The sequence below is a fragment of the Haplochromis burtoni genome, unplaced genomic scaffold (assembly GCF_018398535.1).
Source record: "Haplochromis burtoni strain Fernald_Lab_line unplaced genomic scaffold, NCSU_Asbu1 Contig_443, whole genome shotgun sequence".
NCBI classification, from domain to species: Eukaryota; Metazoa; Chordata; class Actinopteri; order Cichliformes; family Cichlidae; genus Haplochromis; species Haplochromis burtoni.
Genome location: NW_024582804.1, coordinates 163,481 through 188,069, shown reverse-complemented (window position 1 = coordinate 188,069; position 24,589 = coordinate 163,481). Strand labels below are relative to the sequence as shown.

Below are 24,589 nucleotides of genomic sequence, written 5' to 3'. Positions count from 1 at the left end.
TATCTATCTATCTATCTATCTATCTATCTATCTATCTATCTATCTATCTATCTATCTATCTATCTATCTATCTATCTATCTATCTATCTATTAAACTGAAGATTTGAGACCAACAATCCCTCAGTGTTTTAAGCTTTACGGTAACGAACAAATGAATTTCACTGCGAGCATTACCGTAATGACTGTAACCCAGCCAGAAGTAGCGGACCGCAGATAACAACGGCGCAGATTCTCCTCGTCAGACAAAGCTGGAGGATCGAGGGGTAATGGAGTGGTTTTGGTTGTGGAGGATTTTAATAGTAGTGCAAGTTTTTCACGCGTGTTTGGCCGGTGCTTCAGGTAATCTATTTTTAAACACCTACGCCTTTTGAATTTGTTATAAAAAAAGAACTAGTGAGCTTTTATTTGTCCGTCGCTCTTTAAGATGACTTCTGGCGCTATAGGCAACCATCAATTCACCGGTGTTAGCTAACTAGCCCAGCAGCTAACTTTTAGGTTGGTATGAATGATGGGTAAGAATTTGCTCTTTCTCTCACACTCACATTCAGTACGATAATTTATAGTCGAGCCATTACATGACAGAGTGTTTTCGTGCAGGAGTTACTTGAAGTGCTGTTAACCTGTATGGTCTGCTTGCTCTAAAAAAACCTAACCTACACAAATACATTGATTCTATGTAAATTAGAGACTTGCAAACTGCGAAACAGCCGCGCGTGTAGGTTTTCCCTTGTTCTTTAGACTCCATCGACGTGTGTTGACTCTTTTAACGGATTGCGCAAATGCTCTGGCTTAAGCAAAGGGAAGCTCAAAAGTAAGCTCTCAGCCCCTTATAAAGCCCTTGTAAAGCCCTTATAAAGCCTAAGACTGTAATATGCTGCAAACTTTAACAGCACAATCGAGGTGTCCACTCATATTTCAAAGTTTCTTCAAATTTAATATCACACACATCTGTGTTGTAGATTTCTTTTTAAATTAATAATGAACATCTGAACTGTTATTAGTAAAAGGGACTGAAAACAAAAAGGGCATACAGGCAGCTGCGAATCTGGTTAGATACAATACATTAAAAATAACACGTCTGTTCTTCCCTAAATATTTCCTTTGTTGGCAGACTGGCAAACAACACTTCCTGCTTCCTGGTGTGTACTGGATCATTGTCCTGCTGCATAGGTGTGCTTCAGCCAGACATTGTCACTCAGGATCTTTTGGTAGAGAGCAGAATTTATGGTTCCATCAATTACAGCAATGAGCCATTTCTGCCCACTCGCGTTCTTCCCGTTGAATCAAGAACACTGACTTTAACTGAGTCAAGTGAGGCCTGCAGTTCTTTTTAGATGCTGGGCTCTTTTGTGACCTACTGAATGATTTTGACTCTATTAAATGTGATACAAAATAGCAAAATCTCCATTTATATGTGATGTTTCAGGCAACCAGTGGAAGAAAGTTAAAGAAAGGATATCAGATACTGTTAAAGGGTACACTCCATGTGAACCTGTCAACTGTAGCTGCCACCTAAGGTTGGTGCACTTTATCTTTCTTGCATATGAACTGAATCCAGGCAAAAGATCATTCTGTTAGAAACCTCTTTATTATGAAATAAGTGTCAGATCTACGTATAGTATCTGACATACTGATCACATGCATGTTTACTGCTTCATTCCCATTGTGTAAGTTAAAGCATAATATGAACTTTGCCGTCTGTCTCAGTGTCCTACAGCATGACTTGCAGACCTTTAAAGGGGGGATTTCACAGGATGTCATGGCTGCTACGGTTCAGAGAGGAGTGGGAACCCACTACCAGATCATTGGACACAAGCTGTACAGGGAGCAAAACTGCATGTTCCCTGCTAGGTAAAGCAGGACCTGGTGTGATTTTTAGAAATTGATCAGATACAAGTCATTGTTACTTGTCTGAACATCAGGTAGTTGTATCGATGACATGATGTGGGCCACTTCCCTGTTTTCAGGTGCAGTGGGGTGGAGCACTTCATACTGGAGGTGATTGACAAGCTGCCTGACTTAGAGATGGTTGTAAATGTGAGAGACTACCCTCAAGTCCCCCACTGGGTGCAGCCAACCCTGCCAGTCTTCTCTTTCAGTAAGGTCAGAATGTGGGCAGTATTTTTGAGGTACACATGGATGTGTTATTACTATTATTAAGTGCAGTAAGTGTTCTTGAAATGTGGATGTTTTTTAAGTAGACCTCAGACTACAACGACATCATGTACCCAGCATGGACATTTTGGGAAGGCGGACCTGCTGTGTGGCCCATTTACCCCACTGGACTGGGAAGATGGGATCTGATGAGGGATGACCTTAAAAAGTAAGGTTTGCACTTTAGTGAGGGGAGGAGCTGACTAGTGAACATACAGTTTGGACCATTGTCCAATTATGTGCACTGAAGAAATTAGAAATGTAATTTGGAAATTACGGTCACTTTTATACACAGTCCTGCATTTTTTGAAGCTCAAAGTGAATTGGACAAACTACCATAATCTTAAATATAATAATATTCCAGCATTTGGAGGAATCCTGCTGCTTCTGTCAGCAGTCCCATCAATGAACACTGGTGTTCCACTGGTAGCCATACTGATGACATCACAATGTTCCCACCGTGTTTGACAATGATGTGGTATGGCTCGGATCATGAGCTGTTCCTGTTGTTCTCTATACTTTGAATTCATTTAGGTGGTCCCTTTTCATATCCTTATTAAAAGAATATCTTCACTCTTTTCTATATTAAATAAAAAATGTTGATTTTAACGTACAACATTTCTAATAGTACTACTGCTAATAATGTGTTGTGTTTTAGCTCTGCAGCACAGTGGCCATGGAAGAAGAAAGAGTCTAAAGGATTTTTCAGAGGTTCCAGGTCAGTGTTGTGAAGATGTTCACTTTGTGTAACTCTCTATGGAAATTCTTTTTATTCTTTTTCTTTTCATATACATTTACATCATATGTGTAGCTAGCTGTAGGACTCTAAATCATGTCTTCTGGACTGTGCTCTTTCTTTGGTAGAACCAGCCCTGAGCGCGACCCTCTCATCCTTCTGTCCAGAGAAGCTCCAGAGCTGGTAGATGCAGAATATACAAAGAACCAAGCCTGGAAGTCTGAGAAGGTCAATCACACTGACACCACACCACACTGAGCTCACAGAATTTTGCAATAATCTGAAATCAGTAAGATTCTTTTTAAATTGATCCTGCTTATATACGGTCATTTCATTGTTATAGGACATATTAGTCACTTTTACAGTGGAATCCATCAGACTGACTTTAAATGACTTTTTTTGTATTTGCTGCATTTTAGGATACTCTTGGGAGACCCCCTGCCAAGGAAATTCCCCTGGCAGATCACTGCAAATACAAGTGAGCTCATTCTCTTGACTTTGCCTTTATTTCATTCATATTTAAAGAGGAACCATTATACTCTTTCCCAGCTCTGTGTGATCTACAAATCAGAATGATCCTCCTGAAATCCTGGGCCTTAGAGGATAAAATGAAAGGCAGACCTGTCTGAAACAAGGCTTTTTAGCTTCAATTCTTTAAACCACCTTCCTTCTGATTGGCTGCTTATTGCAAACAGAAGGATTGAGCTGCAGGTGCTGTGGCAACACCCTCGTGGCATGAGAACAGCCAAAAGTAGCATTTATAAAGACATGTCTTATAGCTGAGTTTACAGCAGCTTTGTTGTGCCATGCAGTCTAACGGATGACTTCTTTCCAATCTCCTGCAGGTATTTGTTCAACTTCCGTGGTGTGGCAGCAAGTTTTCGCTTCAAACATCTCTTCCTGTGCGGCTCCTTGGTGTTTCACGTGGGAGACGAATGGCAGGAATTCTTTTACCCTCAGCTCAAGCCCTGGGTCCACTACATCCCAGTCAGGCAGGATCTGTCGGATCTCAGGTAGGTCAGCTTGTGTCCTCAGTAGAGATGGACCGATCCGATATTACAATCGGTATCGGTCCGATACTGACCTAAATTACTGGATCGGATATCGGAGAGAAATAAAAAATGTAATCCGATCCATTAAATATCACGAAAGCACCTCACAAAACTTGCAACATGGCGTAACTCAGCTCATAACCTTAGCACGTCGAGCAGTATGCGTCACGTGATAGAGCGGCTGTGGCTGTGGTATAGCTTTAGTGTTTTTGTTTTTTTTTTAAACTTCAGTATGAACTTATACAAAATGCAGCAAGATATTAAAAAAACTGTTTTATTGATTAAAAATACACTATATCGGATTCATATCAGCAGATATCCAAATTTATGATATCGGTATCGGACATAAAAAAGTGGTATCGTGACATCTCTAGTCCTCAGACGTGTGGATGAAGTCTGTGTGTGCATCGTTAGTTTTGTTGTTTAAATGTATTTGTTAAGACGTCCCTTTGGTTTAGAAAAGAAGATGGCAGCTTGTGTTCGTGGATGGAGGAAAAAAAGAGTCTTTATACAGTGTGTGTGTAGCCTTCTGTCTGTTGTCCAATTTAAAAATGTGAGGCCTTTTATATTCCTTTTATAGAACAAAGGAACGTATTTACAACCAGCTTTGACAATTTAAACCTGATGACACAATAATAATTTGTTATATAGGTAAATGTGCAAATTTACACATTTTAATTGCATCCGTGAACATATAGCGATACGCTGACTGTATATTTCAAGCAAAAGCTGTTGGATAAATGCCAACAAGCTGGTGAAACAACTAATAGCTTGTAGCAAACCAGAGAGCTTGACAAGAAGGCTGGATGGGGATTTTAAAGTGAGCTCTCAAACTTTATTTGTTACTTTATTTCAGGTTTTATTTTGAAATATCTCTATTCTATGCACGCCCAGGAGTACTATTTGCCAAGTAACATTGCAAATATAAATGTGTCTGCACTCTGTGTCCTCAGGGAGCTGCTCCAGTTTGTTAAAGAGAACGATGCCATCGCGCAGGAAATAGCTACAAGGTGAGAGATCAGAACTTCATGATTGAGCAGGAGTAGCTGCGATAACCTTCTCCCAGCATCACGTGACTTTTCTGCTTCCCAACCTCTCTACAGGGGGAAGGAATTCATCCTCAACCACCTGCGAATGGAAGATGTTTCCTGCTACTGGGAAAGACTTCTGACCATGTTCAGCCAGCTTCTCACCTACAAACCCCAAAGAAAGAACAGCTACAACCAGATAGTCCACCGAGCCAGCAAAACAGAGCTGTAAGACAGACTGTGTGGGACCAGACTGTGAAGATTCTGACTGTAACTGAACCAGGGCGTACGGTTTCTTTTCAAGCAGCACTGTGTCATGTTGTTAGTATTCAGTTTTTATCTGTTTTTATTTACTGATCTGAAGTCTGACGCTTTAACGCTGTCTTCATATATTTGTGTTTATTACAGTGTTTGAGACCAGTGTGGACCACACAATGACCCACATGTCCACCAGTTAGTGGGCTTAGATTACACAGCTGTACAAGCAGCTGACTGTAGATGCTGCCAGTAATTAATCTGTGCCCACAAGATTCTATTAGTATCTTTTGAAAGAGGGGGAAAGTGTGCACACTGTTTCTCTGTGGTGTATATTCCTCCATCAGATCACGTGACTGACACGTCTCTCTAAAAGAGCCAGCATTTGCAAGAGTACACTAAGGATCCCTCAATCAATGCATTCTTGTGAAAGAATCTTTCACAAGAATGCAATGCAAGAATCTTCAGGTGCCACTAGGGGGCTTATGTGCCAAAGTCCTTACTGATCACTCTGGTTTGATGAGTTCAGTACTTCCAGATGTGACGACTGTTTTTGCGCCTGTTATCCATCTAACCAGCACAAGTGCGTAACTATAACGCATGTTTTTAAGCCACTAAAGAGGCAATCCATTATTTTATACATCAGTTTATTTTTATTTGTCAAAAAGTTATAGCTGTGATTGTTATTTTGATTATATTATAGTGACATTATCAAGGTTAGTGGAAATCATAATGTAAAGGGTATATGTAAAGGAAAATCCAAGGGATTGTTGGTGGATATCAGTTTGGGAGTAACTTTTCTAACTAGATTACATGTGAATATTTAGACTCTGTAGCTGAGAGGCAAGAATTTTGGTACTAGAAGCTTTCTGGTTTGTGTTATGTTGTCCAGTTGTAGATCTGGGTTTTTGAGCAAACTTTGGTTGCATGCAGGTAACTTGTCCATGTAGAGAGCAAAAGAGCAATTACTCCTACTGATGGGCTCCTAGATTGGTCTGACAGTTGTTTTTATTGAAACTAAAACTTTAATTCTCCAGGAAAGGATCATAATGGAAATATAATGCATTCCTGTCTTTAAGTCATTGAAAGCTGTAATGGAAATGGACGACAGGTGTTCAGATATTTACAAAAGATGTGTAATTATTAAGTGGTAGTTAAGGATACCAGGTTTACTATGTTGGAAAAATTTAATGAACAACAAATAGTTTGATATTAAATGAATCTATGCTTAGTACAGTTTAGTACAGAAAATAATGTGTAGTCCACCTACCAGACATTAAAGTAGTGGCTAAAACTGGTAAGATGAATGTCTGAGGATCATGTGGTAGTAGAGTTTCTTCTTTGCCACCAGTGAAGTTGATTGCAAAGCTTTGCTAAAGATAAGTTTTGTTACACTGCCCTCTACTGGGCAACTGGAAAAACTAGACTTTTACTAAGTTTCATGATAACCGGAATGCAAATCATTAGCTATATCAGTCTACATTTCACCGCCATCGATTTTATAACATAGATAGAAGGACACTTTCTTTTACACAAAGTGCCAGCAGTGAGCAATAATATTCAGAGTAACCACTTTGTTTACCATTTCTGATAAAGCTGCCTTGAAATCAAGACATAGATGATGTAACTGATACATGATCATGTTGAATATGTTGTAGTATTCGGTTATTTGAGGAAAAAAAGAAGCTGAGATGATGTGTCTGGTCATAGTGTTTGTTTTTATCTCAATAAACTGGTTAAAACTTTTTAACACTGTCTTTGTCACGCTTTTGTCTTTGTTTTTGTCTCTTGCTGTACATGTATGTATGTATGTATGTATGTATATATAATATTCACGTGTGTCCGCTGTATTTAGTTAAGGTTTTACCCCTTAACTAAATAACTATATAATAACTATATATATAACCCATGATAAACGTAAACCACCCGGTTGTGTCAGCAACGGTAACAGCAACTGTGTTAGTCCTCCAGCGGTAGGCGGCGCTATTTTCAAGTCTTTCAGCTGTAAGTCTTGGCCGGGGTGAAAGGTTTGGACGCCGGTGGACTATGTGGGAACTGTAGTAAAGCGCTCTTCTGAAGGGCATTATGAAAACCAAATATCTGTATTTTCGTACATTAATCGGAACGGCACGTCTTTGTAAAAACAAGCGGTTCATTTCAGAGGGATTCAAGTAAGTTGTTTTGCACCTGCTGTGATGTGTCAGAGGCTAACAGCATGCTAACTATACGAGGGGTTGTTGCACACCAGTGTTTGAACAAACGAGGAGCATAAAACCGACCGCAATGAAAACCGGTGTCGCGTTTTGGGAGCTGTTACGTAAAACTGTGCTGTTTGTCATAAATAACGTGCTGAGCAACAGCACATGCACAGTTTGACCTGACAGGAGCACTGTACGAAGAGACAGCGTTATGTGGCATCACTTATCCACCAGCACACTGGCTTTAAAAAAAAAATATATTAATTGTTATTAATAAAATCTCGCCAGAAATAATCCAAAGAGTCCTCTGTATAAGGTTCTGCATAAACAAACACCCATTTCAGATGAACACAGCCTAAATGCTATTAAAAATATTCTGCCTTGTTGGGTTAAAACAACACAATCAAATCAATCACCAAAGCCATTTTTCTTCTGCATTTTTCTCCCTACTGAGGGGATACAACAGCTAGAACTGTGTTGGACCCACTTTGCCTTTAAAACTACCTCACTTCTTTGTGACATTGACTCACAAAGGTGCTGGAAACAACTTTGGTCCATATTGACACAGCAGAGGAATCTACCTTTCTAATCCCAGTAGATCAGCAGTTTCTAAAACATTCACACCACCCTTTCCTCCCCATTATGATGCTGAGTTCAAACTTCAGCAGGTCAGGATCCTGTCTACATGCCTGAATGCACTGAGTTGCTGCCATCAGAGTTTGTGTCATTGAGTGGCCACTCCATAGTCTTACAGCAGGAGTGAAAATACAGGGTTAGGTTCATTCAAATTGTTTAGATAAACAAAATTGTAAAATAGTATTGTTTCCTCTCAAATACAGCTTGATTGTTTCGCGCCTTGGTGCAAACAGACTCAGACTCATAATCTTATTTCTTCTACTGTGGATGGTTCAATAAATGTGAATATTTCCTTATATATTTACTGTTTGTGCTCTGGTTAAAAAATCTCAGGCAGAATAAGGTCACTGTGACCTTTTATTTTTACCTTTGACCCCGGAGCAGTTGACACATCCTGATTAGCAGATCTGAGGTTTTGTGCTCTGAGAGATCAATAGTGTATTTTACAGGTTGGGGAGGAAAAAAGCCTGTTTTCCCAGATTCTGTTGATAGGACTGTAGAATTCAACAGCTGCTTAGTCAAACAGCCTGTGCAGCACTGCCAGGCCTTCATTCGCCTCGAGGTTTTTGGTTTTGAGGATGGAGCTTGAGCTGAGGCGGCGAGTGTGGCGTCTCAGCCCGTGACCATGTGTTTCTCCCTGTTGCAGCACATCAGCAGCTGAAGCGTGATGCATCCAGAGCGGCGCAGGACAAGCGTTGCCCTGCAGAGACGACTGGCAGATTCAGCCCCTCAGGGCACGCTGAGCACCGGCCAACTGCAGGGCTTCATCCAGCGTGCCAGGCCTCCTTTCTTCTGCTTTCTGCTCCCCAGGGTTCACGCAGCTGATGTGGCTGCTGCCCAGCCTGCACAGATGCCCTCTTCCTCCTCCTCATCATCCTCTTCCTTCACCAGTACTGCTCCTGTAGCTATCCCTTCGTCCAGCAGCCTCCCGAAAAACATCGGGAAGCCAGAATTCCCGAGCACGGGATGGGAGCGCATCAAAGATCTCTTTGACAGAGAGTTAGTTTTATTGTTACATTGTTTCACTTGTTTGTGTCTTGGTGTTTTTGAAAAGGTCTTTGTGTATATGTAGACACTGTGGTGTCGAATTCATCGTGAATCATGTAGTTGATGAGTTAAGATTATTTAACTAAACTTGCAGCATCCTTTAGTTTTATTTGGCTTTTTGCTCTAATGGCTTCTAATGTAACAAGTTCACTCATTACTGGCTTTAAACTTACAAGGAACATTCTCGTCCCTGTTTAGTGTGACTCAGAAATACCCAGAGGAGATCACCAATGTTGTAAACAGCGGTGCTCTCGGTGCACTTGCAGGCTTTGTCTATGGGGGCTTGCCAGCAGCTCGCCACGCCAGGGAGAGATATATCCAAGTCAGCCAGGCAGAATTATACACTAATCGTGTGGACGCAGTGGTAAGTGAAATCTGTGCCTTTAAAACCATATCTGCTGTGGTTTTGGGTGCAAATGTTCCATGAATGATGTTTGTGTTCAGCTTTAATATTGTGATGTCATAGTTTCTTATTTAATTGAATTATTATTTAGTGGTCTGAAGTGGAGCATTGAGAATAATGCTGCAAATAAAAGTAAAAGTCTGTCTGTGCCTGTTCTGTCTGTCAGCGCTCAGCACACAATGCAGCTATCCGGGGGTTTATAAGATATGGATGGAGATGGAGCTGGAGAGTGGCTGTGATAGTTACCTTGTTCAGGTAAACAAAAACAAAAAACAGGTGGAGCATGTGAGGAAAGTGTGTGTAGTGTTACTTTTACAAGGGGTCAAATCAGCTTGTGGATCTGGAGTATTAATAACAGGAGAATGCACAGAATGCTGAATGTCACATAAACAATGTGCAGATGTTTATTGGATGCGAGTGCTTTAACATTGCTAGCATACCTCGGTCAGTTTGTTTTGGCCTCACTGACTCAACATCATGTGTTTCCTCTCCCTGTGTAGTTCTGTGAGCACGGGACTCTCCGTGTACCAAGACAAAGACGCAGTCAGCCAGTATGTTGCAGCTGGAGGTGAGTCACGTGATCTGATCAGGGCGCCTGCGGGTTGTAGTTCCAACTGTGATTGTTTTCAGTTATTTCTATAATAAATGCCCACTAAAATAGGACCGTATGTGATGATATTAAAATGTGAAACGTCTGTTCAGTTACACCCAGAATCTATGTTTAGTTATTGCTTGACAATAAAAGTGTTCTTTCAACATGTCCAGTACAAATTCCTGCACATTGAAATGATGAAACTCTGTATGTGAACAGCTGTGACTGTAGGCCTTTTCAGACTGAACCTGGGCCTGAGAGGGCTGGTAGCGGGCTCGGTGATCGGAGCAGTGCTGGGGTAAGGCTGGCTTCTGCTTCTACAAGAATTCTTTGACTTCCAGTCCCAACAGTGCATGTTAAACTTTTTTTCCATCTGATGTAATAGAACATGCTCAGTCCTCAGTACTGAGCTGACTTCTATTATCAGATGCTGTGTATTTACTTTTTGACATGCATGCATGCCTTCTCGTGTATGTGTGTGTATATTTACATTCATGCCTGTGTGCTCGAAGTCAGTGAGCACTCTGGCAGCCAGCTGCGCCCCTCCCAGCAACCCTCTGTCACCCAGCTGAATCTCCCCCCTCCTCCTCCCCACTCCCTTCCAAATCTGCTCGTGGTGCCAGAGGGACTCGTGTACCACAGAGGACAGTGTTTTGGGTACTGAACCAAGGAGACGGGCCAAGGCAGCAGCTGCCCTTCTCCTTTTATACCATCGGTGTTATTCCAGCCTCTTGTGTCCTTCTACCGTGGTCTGATGTAGACTTGGAGGTGCTTCATCCTCTGTCTCATCTTCACAGCCTGGCCCACTTTAGCCTCGCTCGTCCTTTCAGCTGAGCGCACACAGCTAAATGCAGATTGTGTAACTGCAAATTGAGTGTGTTGCCTTTGATGGTGTAACAGAGGAGGGTCTAGTTTGGATCATCCCTGTGGTCAACTCCATAATGGCTTAGCCATACTTCCAGTTGGCCCTCCACTAGCACTGCTCCCTCCTCCTCTTCCTCTCACTGTCTGCTTCAGTGGCCAGCCACCTGGAGCATTTGATGTGGGCAAATGGCTCCAGCCACGGCTACGCCAGGTGTAGCTGGGGCAGAAGGGGCGGCATGAAAGCAGGCAGCTAATTGCAAAGCACATCACGCTCCAGATCTTTAACCATTATGGTTTCCTTATTCATGTCGTAGAGGTGTGAGTGGAAAGTGCGGAGGGTTCGGAGAAGCTGGGCCGCAGCAGCTGTAGAAACTGTTTAAGGAAGTTATTACAGGGTCGATGCTTCCATTGAACTGGCATCTGATATGTTTTATGTTATACAACATAGACTATCTGATGAACTGATCTGTGTAAAAGTGTAAAGGTGTGCATCACAGTTACAGTTATACACACTGACTTCTACACAGGATTCCGGTTGGTGCTCTGGTCATTGCCTTGCAGTCCCTGACTGGAGAGACGATCCGAGAGAGGCGCAGGAGAGAGCGCAGGGAACTGTATGAGCACAAGCTTGCAGAATGGTAAGATCTATCAGAAATAAATACAAAGTGTCATTTTATCCTGATGCTTCTTGGTTAATCAGAGCTGGTGTTTCCAATAAAAGGACAGCCCGTTTGCAGTTGACGGATGAGCTGATTTCCAACTTGAATGTGAGCTCTCAGGTGGAGGAAACCAATAAGGACATGCAGAGGATCCAGGAACTGCTCAGTCTACCACAGAATGAGAATGAGGATGTAGTCAAAGACTCAAGTGGACAGTGAGCATGGCTGCCTTCACTGTCTGCTATCTGTTGGAATCTGGAAAATACAAACGTTCTCTTACTGAATGGAAACCGATTCAGATGAATTCATGATGCTGTTGTACAAGAAAAGTAGGTCCAACGAAGAGCTCACCTAAATGTGACATGGGATACAGGAAAAGGATTTTAAGACTTTCAAATATTCAGTATCTGATTTGTGCCACTTAGTCCACATTGGTGTTGTAAAGGTTAAGGTGGACTTGATGTGATGCTTCTGTGTACTTTTAATACTGAAGTTGACTGACACAGTATGTCCCGTGGTTGAAATCACAAAGTCAGCATTGTTGGTCGTACAACTTATTAAAACCACATGAAAGAAAGAAAGAAAGAAACAGACTCCTCTCCAAACCAATAAATATCAATTCATGCTACAAAACACTTCATTCTCTCTGTGTGTAATCTGTAGTTTGCTTTTGACTTTGCCTTATGGGCTTTTCAGTAACTAGGTCAACCAAAGCCTCGGCCCCTGGTGTAAAAAAGATGTGACACAGCAACAGCTGGGGCTCAGGATGCAGCAGTGACTGCTGACGTGCACATGGACAGCCAATAGAAGCAGGCTGAGCAGTCTGTGATGTGGAGAGCTCAGAGAGCTTCAGGTAAACGCTTCAAACGAGAAACTAGTTAATAGATTTCTCTTCTTTTTTTTTTTTAACCATTTAGGCTGGAGTAACAATGCAAGTCTGACTTCTCCAGACTTAATTTACTGCTGGAATGAAAGTGTTAGCATCATATTTGTTCAAATTAAAAACCTTATTGGATTCAAATATAAAATTATCCCAAATAACCACAATGAAGCTGCAGCTCCTTTACATTTATACGTTTATACTGCATCTGAGGGATGGATCGACAAGTGAATACATGCTGTATTCACCCACTTCCTCCCATGGATCAGCTTCTTAATTCTTCTGAGAGAGCAACATGCTTTCTGAAAATGAAAATATGAATGATTGCTGAGTAATTTGTTGATAGAATGACAGCAAGTGAAGTATGTTTCATAAATGGGCTCTGAGCGCCCTCTGCTGATGGCTTTGCATGAGTGAGTACAGAATACAACAGAGATGTGTCTTCAGTAACTGCGGTATTTCAAAGTTAAAAACTGCTCCACAGCTGAAACACTGCAACAAACGCATGCATACTGCAACGCAGGGGACTTTCTTCTGGCCTGTGAAATGCTCGGACACCAAAGCGTTGTCAGTATTTGTTAATGGGTTGTGTCCACCGTGTGTCCACATGGAAAAGAACTGAGCTGAACTATCTAAGATGTGCAGGAATGACACTAAAGACTGTTTCTTAGTTAGCACAAGGGCCAAAAGTGGATTTGCAAATTTCTGTGAGAGTTGGTGACACGATCACTCATGTTGTGTGCGATGGGAATCCAAAAAACAAAATAAATAAAACATGAAAAGACACTTGATGAATATTTGGAGAATATTAGATGTGGGGGTAGGAGTTTATCTTATGAGGCTGCATGAAGGAGGTGTCTTTGGCAGGTGGCACCATGAATGCCTCAACCTATACCAGAAGCTAACGAGATGACCGAGTCGCCAGAATCCTCCAGAAAAGAGATGATGACAAAGCAAAACATGTTGGCAAAACTCACGAGTGTTTCTAATACAGGCAAAAGAAAAACTATCACCTGGAGAGGTGTGTTGCCTGACTTGAAACAAGTGAAACACCTTTGGGGCATCTTTTAGAGACAAAAGTAAAGAAGGCAGAGCATCCCTTTGGAAACCAAGAAGGACCAGGCCATTAAAAACAACAGCAGACAAAGGAAGCGTTTAAAAAATACAAATGTATATTTCGTCTTCTGTACCTCTGCAGCTGTTAGATATGATATGAATCAGTTTAAAGAACATTATCTGACACTGCAGTGTAAACCTGATGATCTTTGCATAGAGAGAAAGTGTTTTAAATGCCTACAAGCCCAAAACAAGCTTTTTAAATGTGCACAGTGATTTGTGTGTAACCTTTGAGGGCTCACAGTTGCATGTATCTTGACCACACGTAGAACCATTTATCAAATCTGTGCATCCAAACCTGAAGAAATACTGCTCATTTCTGCACAACGCCTTAAGTTCGGCTTCACAAATCGGATCATTTTCTCTGTGAAGAAGCTTCCTGTGCACACGCATGTCTAAACCGACGTGTAACCGCCCCCTCGCTCTCTTACAAACCATGAATGCGCACGAATGGCCTGGCACGCACAAATCACGTCGCATGCCGACGTGGGGTTTTGGCACAACTTTGACCCAGCCAGCCTCACACAAAACCACAAATCTAAGCTGCATTCAAGTCACAGTAAAAAAAGGAACATCTGGCTTCCGCTGTTTCGTCTCCAGGGTTTATCTAACCGGGCAGAGCAGAAACGAACTGAGCATTGACTGACTTTTCCCAGCAGATGAACATCCAGCATGTAGCGGCAGCTTATTTAAAGAATAAAACAATATCTGTGTTTTCTAGTGGAGAGATGAACCCATCTGTTTATTAGAAAAAAATACAATAGAAATCCAGATGTCTCCGTTTTCCACTGGGCCTTGAACGTAGCTTAGATTTTTGGATTTGTGCGAAGCAGCCGCCTGACAGTCGTCTCAGAACCTCTCCCGGGCATGTGACGCAATCTGTAGGTATCAACGATTCGTGTGCATACGTTTAAGGTTTTGTAAGCGACCAGCAGGGACGTTACGTGTGCGCACAGGAACCTTTGTCAAAGAGAAAATGATGAACTTAAAAAGTTTGCGCAAATGATCGCAATGTGTTCAGGTGCATGTCTCTGTGTGGACTGGAGCGCTCATTTGTTAACCCTCAAAAGTTACACACAAATCACGGTGTACACTTAGTTCAGGCTTGTGGATCATATCACATACATTTGTAACACTTTTGGCAAAGTTGTCTCCGTGTCTTTGAGCTAAAATTGGATATTGTTATAAGGTATTTAATTCTTGGCTCTGATTTAAGGAGAAACTAAATCCTGACTCTCATTTTTACTAAATGAGATCTGACAGTGCTGTGTCATCACAACAGAGGTTATGGCTTCAGTTTAGCTGTCTAAGTGAGAGATGGGTTTACTTGGTTAGAGCAGCTGTCTCTGTGCATTGCTGGTGTCTCATCAAGATGCAAAACTTAAGTAACATAGTGCTTTGGTATAGGGACAGAATCTCTGTAGTCTGCTAAACTCAGGAGCCCTGATGTGACGTCCTATTGTATAATGCCACTATGCATCCCGGTGAGACTCTCTGCACTATTTGCATGGACATTTTGGCATAAAATGGACAGATGGAGTGAAAACAGTGAAGTTTGATGTCATTTGGACGAAGTTGTCTTTTGAACTTTGAAGACGGCCCAGACTCCAGGTGCTCGCGCTGTCCTCACACACCAGCTACTCCACGTGGGGATCAGTAGGGAGAAACACACGTGAAAACCGGGGCCCTCGATATTGCACTTTCATAACTGTATCTGACTATAGGCGTTGCTTAAATGGTGCGTTAAAGTGCAACTCGTTCAGATTTGTTTTGTAACGTGAAATTGTCACTGAAAATGCCGACTTAAACACTTGTCCGTGACATTAAATGACAGTTATTTTATTTCAAACATGTACGCGGTTATTTCCATAGATTTTTTTTTTCCATTGGAGGTTCAGAAAGCTCACTAGGCTCATTTCTACTTTAGTTAAACACTCCGCCTCTTGTTGTGCATTTACACCTGGGAACAGGTGGAGACAGTTTAGTGAAACACAGAACAGCTTCAGCAGTCTTGGCTTTACATGATGCAAGCCAACTATACATTTAGTGATTGAAGTCGTCCCTGAGTGAACACGGTGTACAGATGGGTACAGACAGCAGCCTCAGAGCACCCATCAATATGGAGACTACAAAGGCAGACAGCAGGCGCAATCCTTTGGCCACTGCCAGCTTTTTTTCAAGGGTCTTTTTGTGGTAAGTGCATTAATGAAGATATTGGATTCCTCAGCATGTTGTTAGTATATCAGTCAAAAGAAAGAAGAAAGTTTCTGCAAATTATTCCGCACTGAGTGACAGCACTTAAAGCGTTCCGTCTGAAATGGGAATAAAGTATATCATAGAGATGAATCGGAATCTAGGAGCGAAGAGGGAATTTTTATTTTTATTTTTGTGTACTCTGTAACGACTAGAAGACTCGGGTAACAAGTAACTGAGAAATCAAATAGGTTAGAACTTAAAGGGCTTGCGGATCTTTTGATCTTTTTAAAGTGGGCTTTTAAAAAAGGCCCGTTATATCTACAGGGAGAGTGTAAGTCAATCGTTCTATAAATGTCAAATGTAAACTGTCCATATTCCATAGGTGACTGAATATAGGCTTCCCCTTCGCATAGGAGCTTCTACATATTGTACATAACAAATATGTGTCAGTTACTTAAAGAACATCACGTGATATACCCCCTACGGGCATTCCGATGTACGTCTTGGTCCAGTCCCAATGTGCAAACTGATGCTCTCACAAAGTCTGAGGCTCTCAAGTATTTTTGAAAAGCTTTCATGCAAATAGAAGTTAAAACACGTTCTTTATTGCACATCTAGTTTCTTTTTATTGGAGAAAACTGATGAGACTATTGCAATGAGCTCACTAAGTGACTTCAGTGAACTCTGTAAGGCTTTACAGAGAAACAAACCAGGGCCCTCTCTCGTTTCACAGACGACATTTAACATGTTTAGCAGTCACAGCAAGTATTCCTATTTGCTTGGAAGATGAAGGCGAGGCCAGAGCAGCTGTTTGCTATCTGCAACTTCACCACTAGCTGCCCTAAGTCGTACACACTGCTTTTTTAAAGGTTTATATATAGACTATATAGAAGTGGGTGTAGTCATTCGTTTCTCTGGACTGCAGTGTGAAGTCAGCATATGCAGATTGATTCATTCCCACAGCCAGCCTCAAAGAGCTGTCTTTTTCTTTCAGCACCAGTTGCTTTCCTGTGCTTATTAGTTATTCATACACTGATCATCATCACTTGCTTATTAATTGAAGAAGCTGGATACCTGTGAATTTACATTGTAATTTTAAATGTTCTTCCGGGACTGTGGCCGATATTTGATGTGTGAACAGCATTAGCTTTAAGAGATCCTCCAAGTCCATCACTAGAAACACTGTTTCTCCAAATAACTCATTAATCACAAATAGTTCAGACATTCACAGTCAGCTTAGATATGTCTTTTCTAAACCACAGTGATTTGTATTTTTCTCTGCCAGATGGAAATGGTTTGTTTTTTTCTGTTTCAGTTGGTTAAACCCCCTGTTAGAGCTTGGCCAAAAACACAGGCTCGAGAAAGGTGACATGTACAGTGTCCTTCCGGAGGATCGGTCTGAAACCCTGGGAGAGGAGCTGCAGAGGTACTTCAGCAAAAGGCTAATGTGACAAAACTAGAAGTGGTGCTGGTTAAGAAACATGTCTGTTTGTTTCAAGTTAATGTTTTATTTTTTTATAGTGTGGATTGCCATTCTGTCAACCTGCCACTGCTTGTAATATCAAGTGCTTTCGAGGGTCTGATAATTGTGTTACTGACCTGCTGCCAATTAACCTAATTAGCCTCAAAGTCCTCCAGTTGTTTCTTTTTAGTGCCACTTACCTTTGCAGCCTTCTCTTGCCCTGTCCCAACTTTGTGAGATATGTTGCTGCCATCAAATTTCAATGCAAATAATTTTCATAAAATAGTAAAGCACCTCTGTTGGAAATGTGTTTATAAATCCTGGGCTCAACTAATAAATTCATTTGATTTGCAGATGTTGGAACGAGGAAGTAAAAAAGGCTTCAAAGGAACTACGGAAGCCGCAGCTCTCCAGGGTTCTTATAAAGTGCTATGGAAAGTCCTATGCATTAGCCGGCCTATTTGAATTTTTTCTGGTATGTTGTGAATATTTACAATTGGCACCAGTGTTAAAACAATCATTCATGCACAGGTCATATTTGAGATTTTGTGCGGTTTTCTGGCCATATTATTTCAGATGAGCTAAAATAAAAAGGAATACTGTAGTTTTACTGTATTATTGTATTACTAGCAGATATTTGAACCAATTTACCACATCAAGTACTAGTAATGGATAGAGTGAAGCTTGTTTGCATATTCCATTATGTATTTATTGTCTTTGTCATAAAGGAGGCAATCAAAGTGATCCAGCCACTTCTTCTGGGAAAAATAATCCTTTTCTTTGAGAATTATCACCCAGAGGATCAGAGGAGTCTTTGCATGGCGTATGTTTACACTGCTGCGATGTCCATCTCCACGTTTGGACTGACTATCCTCCAACATCTCTACTACTATCATGTCCAAAGAACAGGCATGAGGATTAGAGTGGCTATGTGTCACATGATCTACAGGAAGGTCAGTGAAGATTCAGAAAATTTGCACAAGAGATGCAGATTTTTGAGCTCACAACTCTCAGAATAATTTTGTACATTTTTCAAGCTGTTAAGTAAAAATGTTCTCATCAGGCTCTTGGTCTCAGCACTGAATCCATCGGACGAACAACCACCGGTCAAATAGTGAACCTACTTTCAAATGATGTTAATCATTTTGATGAGGTAAGGCAACAGATGACCTAAATTTGTAAGGGTCAAGAACCAACTCGAAACTACATTTGGAGAATTGTAACCGAGACAACAGAAGGACAGAAGGTTAACCTGGATGTACCCTTTTGAAACCTTTTTTCATTAGGTATTTGAGTAGATGGGTATTTGTGGTAAATGCAGTTTTTTTTTTAGATATTATTTAAAAGTTACTACACTAACTTGCCACGGGAGAATGATAAAGATGAAAAATCTGAACTCTTGACCCTCTGCTTGATGTTATATAAGATAAGATAAGATAAGATAACCTTTATTAGTCCCACACGTGGGAAATTTGTTTTGTCACAGCAGGAGTGGACAGTGCAAAAGTTATGAGGCAAAAATTAGAATACAATAAGAATAAATACAGTACACAACTGTACAGAATAGAATAAAATACTATATACAGTAGAATAAAATAAAATAAATATACAATAAGATAAAAATAGAATACAAATACAAATACAACTGAGTAAAAATACAACGATGACAGAAAGGATTATTGCACTTAGTATTATTGCATATGTATGGATGTGTGTGCTTGATCAGTTAAAGTCTTTGTTGTGGAGTCTGACAGCAGTGGGGAGGAAAGACCTGCGAAATCTCTCCGTCCCACACCGTGGGTGCCGCAGTCTCCCACTGAAGGAGCTGCTCAGTGCTGTCACAGTCTGCTGCATGGGGTGGGAGATGTTGTCCAACAGGGATGACAGCTTAGCCGCCGTTCTCCTGTCACTCACCACCTCCACTGGGTCCAGAGGGCATCCTAGAACAGAGCTGGCCCTTCGGATCACCCTGTTCAGTCTCTTCCTGTCCCCAGCAGAGATGCTGCAGCCCCAGCAGACCACACCATAAAAGATAGCAGAAGCCACAACAGAGTCATAGAAGGTCTTCAGGAGTGGGCCCTCCACTCCAAACGACCTGAGTCTCCGCAGCAGGTACAGCCTGCTCTGCCCTTTCCTGTAGAGGGCTTCTGAGTTATGAGTCCAGTCCAGTCTATTGTTCAGATGAACACCAAGGTACCTGTAGCTGTCCACAGCCTCAATGTCCATACCTTGGATGTTCAGTGGTTGCAGTGGAGGATGCTTGTGCCTGCGGAAGTCTACCACCAGTTCCTTGGTTTTACTGGCGTTGATCTGGAGGTAGTTATAGGGCAGGGAAGAGGTCTGGAAGCAAATCAATACAAAGTTGTCCAGAGAGATCACATTTATTGTATGACGAAACATTTCTGTCCACTTCCAGGATTACAGCACACCATCTATAGAGCATAAGGTCTGGCGAGTCCCTGTTCAGACGGTGGCATCACAAGATGACTGATTTTGAGCTAATACAAGACCTCACAATAACTTCTAACCAATGAGATTGACTGAGAGCAAACCTTCCACTGATAGCTAGCTATGTCATAAGGATGTATATAGGCAATTTTTGTATGGGTAGGACAATTAAGTTTACTTTTGTCTAATTCACAGGAAGTTGTTTTCAAAAAATATTAGGCAGGCATCTGAATAAAACATCTGTACTTCCACAAATGAAACATGTTCATCCACCCTGGTTACCTGCTGTCAGGCATTAAAAGCAAGTCTCTGCGGCTATTTTGTTAATGCCACAAAGGAATCATTTTTGGGATAGCTTAAAGCCTGACACGACTGATTAACATGTGAGGGTGATTGCAGTCACACGAGAATCACAAGCATCTTAAAGCTGTTCTATCGGCATGTAGTTACCCAACACTTTATTGAGACACCTTAAGTATTCCTAAAATTTGTTGACCATTAGCACATTTCTTTTCAAAATGTCATTTATAATGACCTCTACAGATTACACTCAGACTGCACTACTTGTGGGCGGGCCCTCTGCAAGCAATGGTGATCATCGTTTTCCTTTGGTATGAGATCGGCCCCTCGTGCCTGGCAGGTGTGGCAACAATTGCAGTTATGATGCCGATACAGACCTGGTTTGGAAAACTCTTCGGCATCTTCAGGTAAAGGATAACTGGAGAAGTACATGGATCTTTCAATCTATAGACCTCTCAACGTCCAGCAAGAAACAAGACCCGACTGCAGGACTCGGAGGCAAATTGGGCAAATGTAAAACACACCTTTTTATTAAAGTAGAAGCCCGATGTTCACAAGCTCCAAAATATCCACACACAAAAAAGACTAATCCAGGAAATTCCAAAACCCGAACTGAGACATACAAAGGTGGTTAAACAGGCAGACTGCCAGACTTCTTCTTGGATTTTAGACACAAAGGTGCATTGCTGCCCTCCTCTAGTACTTCGTAAACCAAGGAGGTCAAACTCATTTTTCCTTGAGGGCCACATACAACTTACTTTGATCTTAAGCAGGCTGGACGAGTGGCGCTGTGATTTTTCTTTTCTAAAGAAATGTTGCTGCAGTAAATGAAAGACATGTTCGCACAAATTCAATTGTAAGAAATGTTTGAAATTACACAAAATGTTCTGGTAGCTCATTGCCCAGACTCTCCTGTAATTATAAAGCAGGAAGTGTTTGTTAATACACAGAAAACCTTCTGTTTCTCTCGTTTTCTTACTGTGGGCACATTATTTTACAGAACTTCTGCAGAGTTCTTCCCAACTCGGTTTCAATTATAGAAAGATTGGCACAGGGCACAGACGACTGAGTCAAAAAAGTCAAAAAAAGAAACAAATGACAACCAAAATAAAACAGGGAATGAATAACCGAAACACTCAATATGACAAACTAAAAACAAGGAGAGGAAAGAAAGGAACAAGAGCCAACAAGAATGAATCAAAGAAAATCAAACGATGAAGAACAACCCAACCAACAGAAATAGGAACTTGAACTAAAAAGATTCGAACTAAGAACTAAACGTTCCCTATGAATCTAAAAACATTTTAAAACAAGTTCCAAACTCTGAAACCTGAGTCCAAACCCAGGACCATGACAGGGCCTGTGTAACAATGTTCAATGACTGTGTCTATTTTCTCATGCACTAATATGTTATTTATAATGTATCATTAGGAAAACTAGCAGCCTCAATGACATGTTGTGGGGTTTTTTGTTGTTGTTTTTTGGCAGGAGCAAAACAGCAGTCCTTACTGACAGCAGAATCCGTATCATGAATGAAGTGGTGTCTGGCATAAGGATAATCAAGATGTATGTCTGGGAGAAACGGTTCTCAGCCCTGGTGACTGAAGTTAGAAAGTAAGGATGAGAATCACGGACAAACTGGTAATGTTTTGACACGAATCATTTTCTGAACCAGCAGAATACTACTGCATATATTATCCTTTTTTTGGTACCCCTCTCCATCATCAACTGATTTAGCCCTCAGCTCTGACAGGCTCACGGGGTATTGTCGTCAAAACACAGGGAGGACGACAATACCAAGTTTGTGAATGAACTCCAGAATGAGGCGACATAGGATTTTCAAATTCAGACCAACGATGCACCTACTAGAAATCTCAGATAAGTTCAAATCCCGCTGACCTTAACCCCAAGGTCAGAGGTTAACTTTTCTGAAAATCACTTAGGATTTCCACGTTTTTCACATAGGTGCAAATGCTACAACTCTTACAGTGGGGCAAAAAAGTATTTAGTCAGCCACCGATTGTGCAAGTTCCCCCACCTAAAATGATGACAGAGGTCAGTAATTTGCACCAGAGGTACACTTCAACTGTGAGAGACAGAATGTGAAAAAAAAAATCCATGAATTCACATGGTAGGATTTGTAAAGAATTTATTCGTAAATCAGGGGGGAAAATAAGTATTTGGTCAATAACAAAAATACAACTCAATACTTTGTAACATAACCTTTGTTGGCAATAACAGAGGTCAAACGTTTACTATAGGTCTTTACCAGGTTTGCACACACAGTAGCTGGTATTTTGGCCCATTCCTCCATGCAGATCTTCTCGAGAGCAGTGATGTTTTGGGGCTGTCGCCGAGCAACACGGACTTTCAACTCCCGTCACAGATTTTCTATGGGGTTGAGGTCTGGAGACTGGCTAGGCCACTCCAGGACTTTCAAATGCTTCTTACGGAGCCACTCCTTTGTTGCCCGGGCGGTGTGTTTTGGATCATTGTCATGTTGGAAGACCCAGCCTCGTTTCATCTTCAAAGTTCTCACTGATGGAAGGAGTTTTTGGCTCAAAATCTCACGATACATGGCCCCATTCATTCTGTCCTTAACACGGATCAGTCATCCTGTCCCCTTGGCAGAAAAACAGCCCCATAGCATGATGTTTCCACCCCCATGCTTCACAGTAGGTATGGTGTTCTTGGGATGCAACTCAGTATTCTTCTTCCTCCAAACACGACGAGTTGAGTTTATACCAAAAAGTTCTACTTTGGTTTCATCTGACCACATGACATTCTCCCAATCCTCTGCTGTATCATCCATGTGCTCTCTGGCAAACTTCAGACGGGCCTGGACATGCACTGGCTTCAGCAGCGGAACACGTCTGGCACTGCGGGATTTGATTCCCTGCCGTTGTAGTGTGTTACTGATGGTGACCTTTGTTACTTTGGTCCCAGCTCTCTGCAGGTCATTCACCAGGTCCCCCCGTGTGGTTCTGGGATCTTTGCTCACCGTTCTCATGATCATTTTGACCCCACGGGATGAGATCTTGCGTGGAGCCCCAGATCGAGGGAGATTATCAGTGGTCTTGTATGTCTTCCATTTTCTGATGATTGCTCCCACAGTTGATTTTTTCACACCAAGCTGCTTGCCTATTGTAGATTCACTCTTCCCAGTCTGGTGCAGGTCTACAATACTTTTCCTGGTGTCCTTCGAAAGCTCTTTGGTCTTGGCCATGGCGGAGTTTGGAGTCTGACTGTTTGAGGCTGTGGACAGGTGTCTTTTATACAGATGATGAGTTCAAACAGGTGCTATTCATACAGGTAACGAGTGGGGGACAGAAAAGCTTCTTACAGAAGACGTTACAGGTCTGTGAGAGCCAGAGATTTTCCTTGTTTGAGGTGACCAAATACTTATTTTCCACCCTAATTTACGAATAAATTCTTTACAAATCCTACCATGTGAATTCATGGATTTTTTTTTTCACATTCTGTCTCTCACAGTTGAAGTGTACCTCTGGTGCAAATTACTGACCTCTGTCATCATTTTAAGTGGGGGAACTTGCACAATCGGTGGCTGACTAAATACTTTTTTGCCCCACTGTAAATCCTCCTTTTGCAACATGTTTACATTTTATGTTTGCTTGTCTTTTCTTCAATTTGTGAAAAAGTTTATATTACTACTTTATTTTATGGGGTGTTCTTAATTGGTACTGTTGTCCTCCTGCTGAAACTCATATCAAGAGTGACCCCTAAACTCAGTGGGAGGTTTGGATCCTGCTGTATTGGATAACCAAGAGTACTTAGACAGAACTTATGCAGGCACAGGGAGAACATGGGAATTCACAAAAAACTATACTCTGACTTTTCTTTCCTTTTTCCTTCATAACTTAAAAATTAAATATATAATTACTGTCATAGACATATCAATGTGAAACCGATGTTGCTCAACATCCTGCCAAATTTAAACTTAAAACTTTGCTTCAACTATGTAATCCATCTACATATGTTCTCTTATGTTTGTAGGAAAGAAATCAGTCGGATATTAAAGAGCTCCTTCCTACGAGGACTCAACATGGCTTCCTTCTTTGCCAGCAGCAAGCTCATAATCTTTGTTACCTTCACGGTCTACACTCTTTTGGGGAACACCATGACTGCCAGCCAGGTGTTTGTCACCATGTCCCTGTATGGTACAATTAAGGTCACCCTGACCCTGTTCTTTCCTCTGGCCATTGAGAAGTTGTCAGAGACTTTAGTGAGCATTCGCAGGATTAAGGTAATTAATTTCTGTCATAAACTGTAGGAAAAGTTGGCAATCCAGTAGTCATGTCCAAGATAGTCAAACAATTTCCAAAGCTGGGGAAAAACATGTTTATCATTTTCTCAGAATTTTCTCCTACTGGAAGAGATTGAGAGAAAAAACATTATGTTGCCTTTGGCGGAAAAGGGGGGAAACTCTATTGAGATCGAGAAACTGACCTGCTACTGGGATAAGGTAAATAGTGTAATATATTTCGTAGCGGTGTAACATATTGTTGTAGAACAATGACTGATAGGTTTGTAGCATAAACCTAT

The 24,589-nt window shown here is 41.4% G+C and overlaps 3 protein-coding genes across 5 annotated transcripts in view; all 3 read left to right on the top strand.

Moving 5' to 3' along the window:
* The first annotated feature begins 213 nt into the window (after positions 1-213).
* poglut1 (protein O-glucosyltransferase 1) lies at positions 214-6,975 on the top strand. Of its 3 annotated transcripts, none has more exons than XM_014340994.2 (11): positions 214-339; positions 1,427-1,517; positions 1,708-1,851; positions 1,968-2,103; positions 2,202-2,323; positions 2,813-2,872; positions 3,019-3,118; positions 3,310-3,368; positions 3,736-3,903; positions 4,896-4,952; positions 5,046-6,975. In XM_014340994.2, the coding sequence occupies exons 1-11, from the start codon at positions 267-269 to the stop codon at positions 5,200-5,202; spliced, it is 1,167 nt and encodes a 388-aa protein (XP_014196480.1). In that variant the 5' UTR covers positions 214-266; the 3' UTR covers positions 5,203-6,975. The 3 variants fall into 3 exon arrangements, with proteins under 3 accessions (XP_014196480.1, XP_042069387.1, XP_042069386.1); XM_042213453.1 differs by lacking the exon at positions 214-339 and adding an exon at positions 349-495; XM_042213452.1 differs by lacking the exon at positions 214-339 and adding an exon at positions 354-512.
* A 235-nt stretch (positions 6,976-7,210) lies between these two features.
* timmdc1 (translocase of inner mitochondrial membrane domain containing 1) lies at positions 7,211-12,260 on the top strand. The gene is made up of 8 exons (XM_005945141.2): positions 7,211-7,396; positions 8,706-9,058; positions 9,305-9,470; positions 9,676-9,764; positions 10,010-10,077; positions 10,321-10,399; positions 11,493-11,603; positions 11,687-12,260. The coding sequence occupies exons 2-8, from the start codon at positions 8,727-8,729 to the stop codon at positions 11,841-11,843; spliced, it is 1,002 nt and encodes a 333-aa protein (XP_005945203.1). The 5' UTR covers positions 7,211-7,396; positions 8,706-8,726; the 3' UTR covers positions 11,844-12,260.
* A 2,751-nt stretch (positions 12,261-15,011) lies between these two features.
* The window catches only part of LOC102310105 (ATP-binding cassette sub-family C member 4), a 32,987-nt gene continuing 23,409 nt past the window's right edge, over positions 15,012-24,589 (top strand). Inside the window, exons 1-9 of the mRNA XM_042213448.1 lie at positions 15,012-15,813; positions 17,132-17,242; positions 17,633-17,753; positions 18,007-18,231; positions 18,342-18,431; positions 20,270-20,433; positions 21,515-21,640; positions 24,041-24,290; positions 24,402-24,509. Of these exons, the coding sequence (XP_042069382.1) occupies positions 15,704-15,813; positions 17,132-17,242; positions 17,633-17,753; positions 18,007-18,231; positions 18,342-18,431; positions 20,270-20,433; positions 21,515-21,640; positions 24,041-24,290; positions 24,402-24,509 (1,305 nt within the window). The 5' untranslated portion in view covers positions 15,012-15,703. The remainder of the gene's footprint in view (positions 15,814-17,131; positions 17,243-17,632; positions 17,754-18,006; positions 18,232-18,341; positions 18,432-20,269; positions 20,434-21,514; positions 21,641-24,040; positions 24,291-24,401; positions 24,510-24,589) is intronic.

What these genes read in the sequence shown, in the direction of transcription:
- poglut1 (XM_014340994.2), top strand. Translation starts at nt 267, where the DNA reads ATGGAGTGGTTTTGGTTGTGGAGGATTTTAATAGTAGTGCAAGTTTTT. An exon ending in AACTGCATGTTCCCTGCTAG is followed by an intron (nt 1,852 to 1,967) that starts GTAAAGCAGGAC and finishes CCCTGTTTTCAG; the next exon opens with GTGCAGTGGGGTGGAGCACT. An exon ending in AAGCCTGGAAGTCTGAGAAG is followed by an intron (nt 3,119 to 3,309) that starts GTCAATCACACT and finishes GCTGCATTTTAG; the next exon opens with GATACTCTTGGGAGACCCCC.
- timmdc1 (XM_005945141.2), top strand. Translation starts at nt 8,727, where the DNA reads ATGCATCCAGAGCGGCGCAGGACAAGCGTTGCCCTGCAGAGACGACTG. An exon ending in CTAATCGTGTGGACGCAGTG is followed by an intron (nt 9,471 to 9,675) that starts GTAAGTGAAATC and finishes TCTGTCTGTCAG; the next exon opens with CGCTCAGCACACAATGCAGC. An exon ending in GAGCACAAGCTTGCAGAATG is followed by an intron (nt 11,604 to 11,686) that starts GTAAGATCTATC and finishes TTCCAATAAAAG; the next exon opens with GACAGCCCGTTTGCAGTTGA.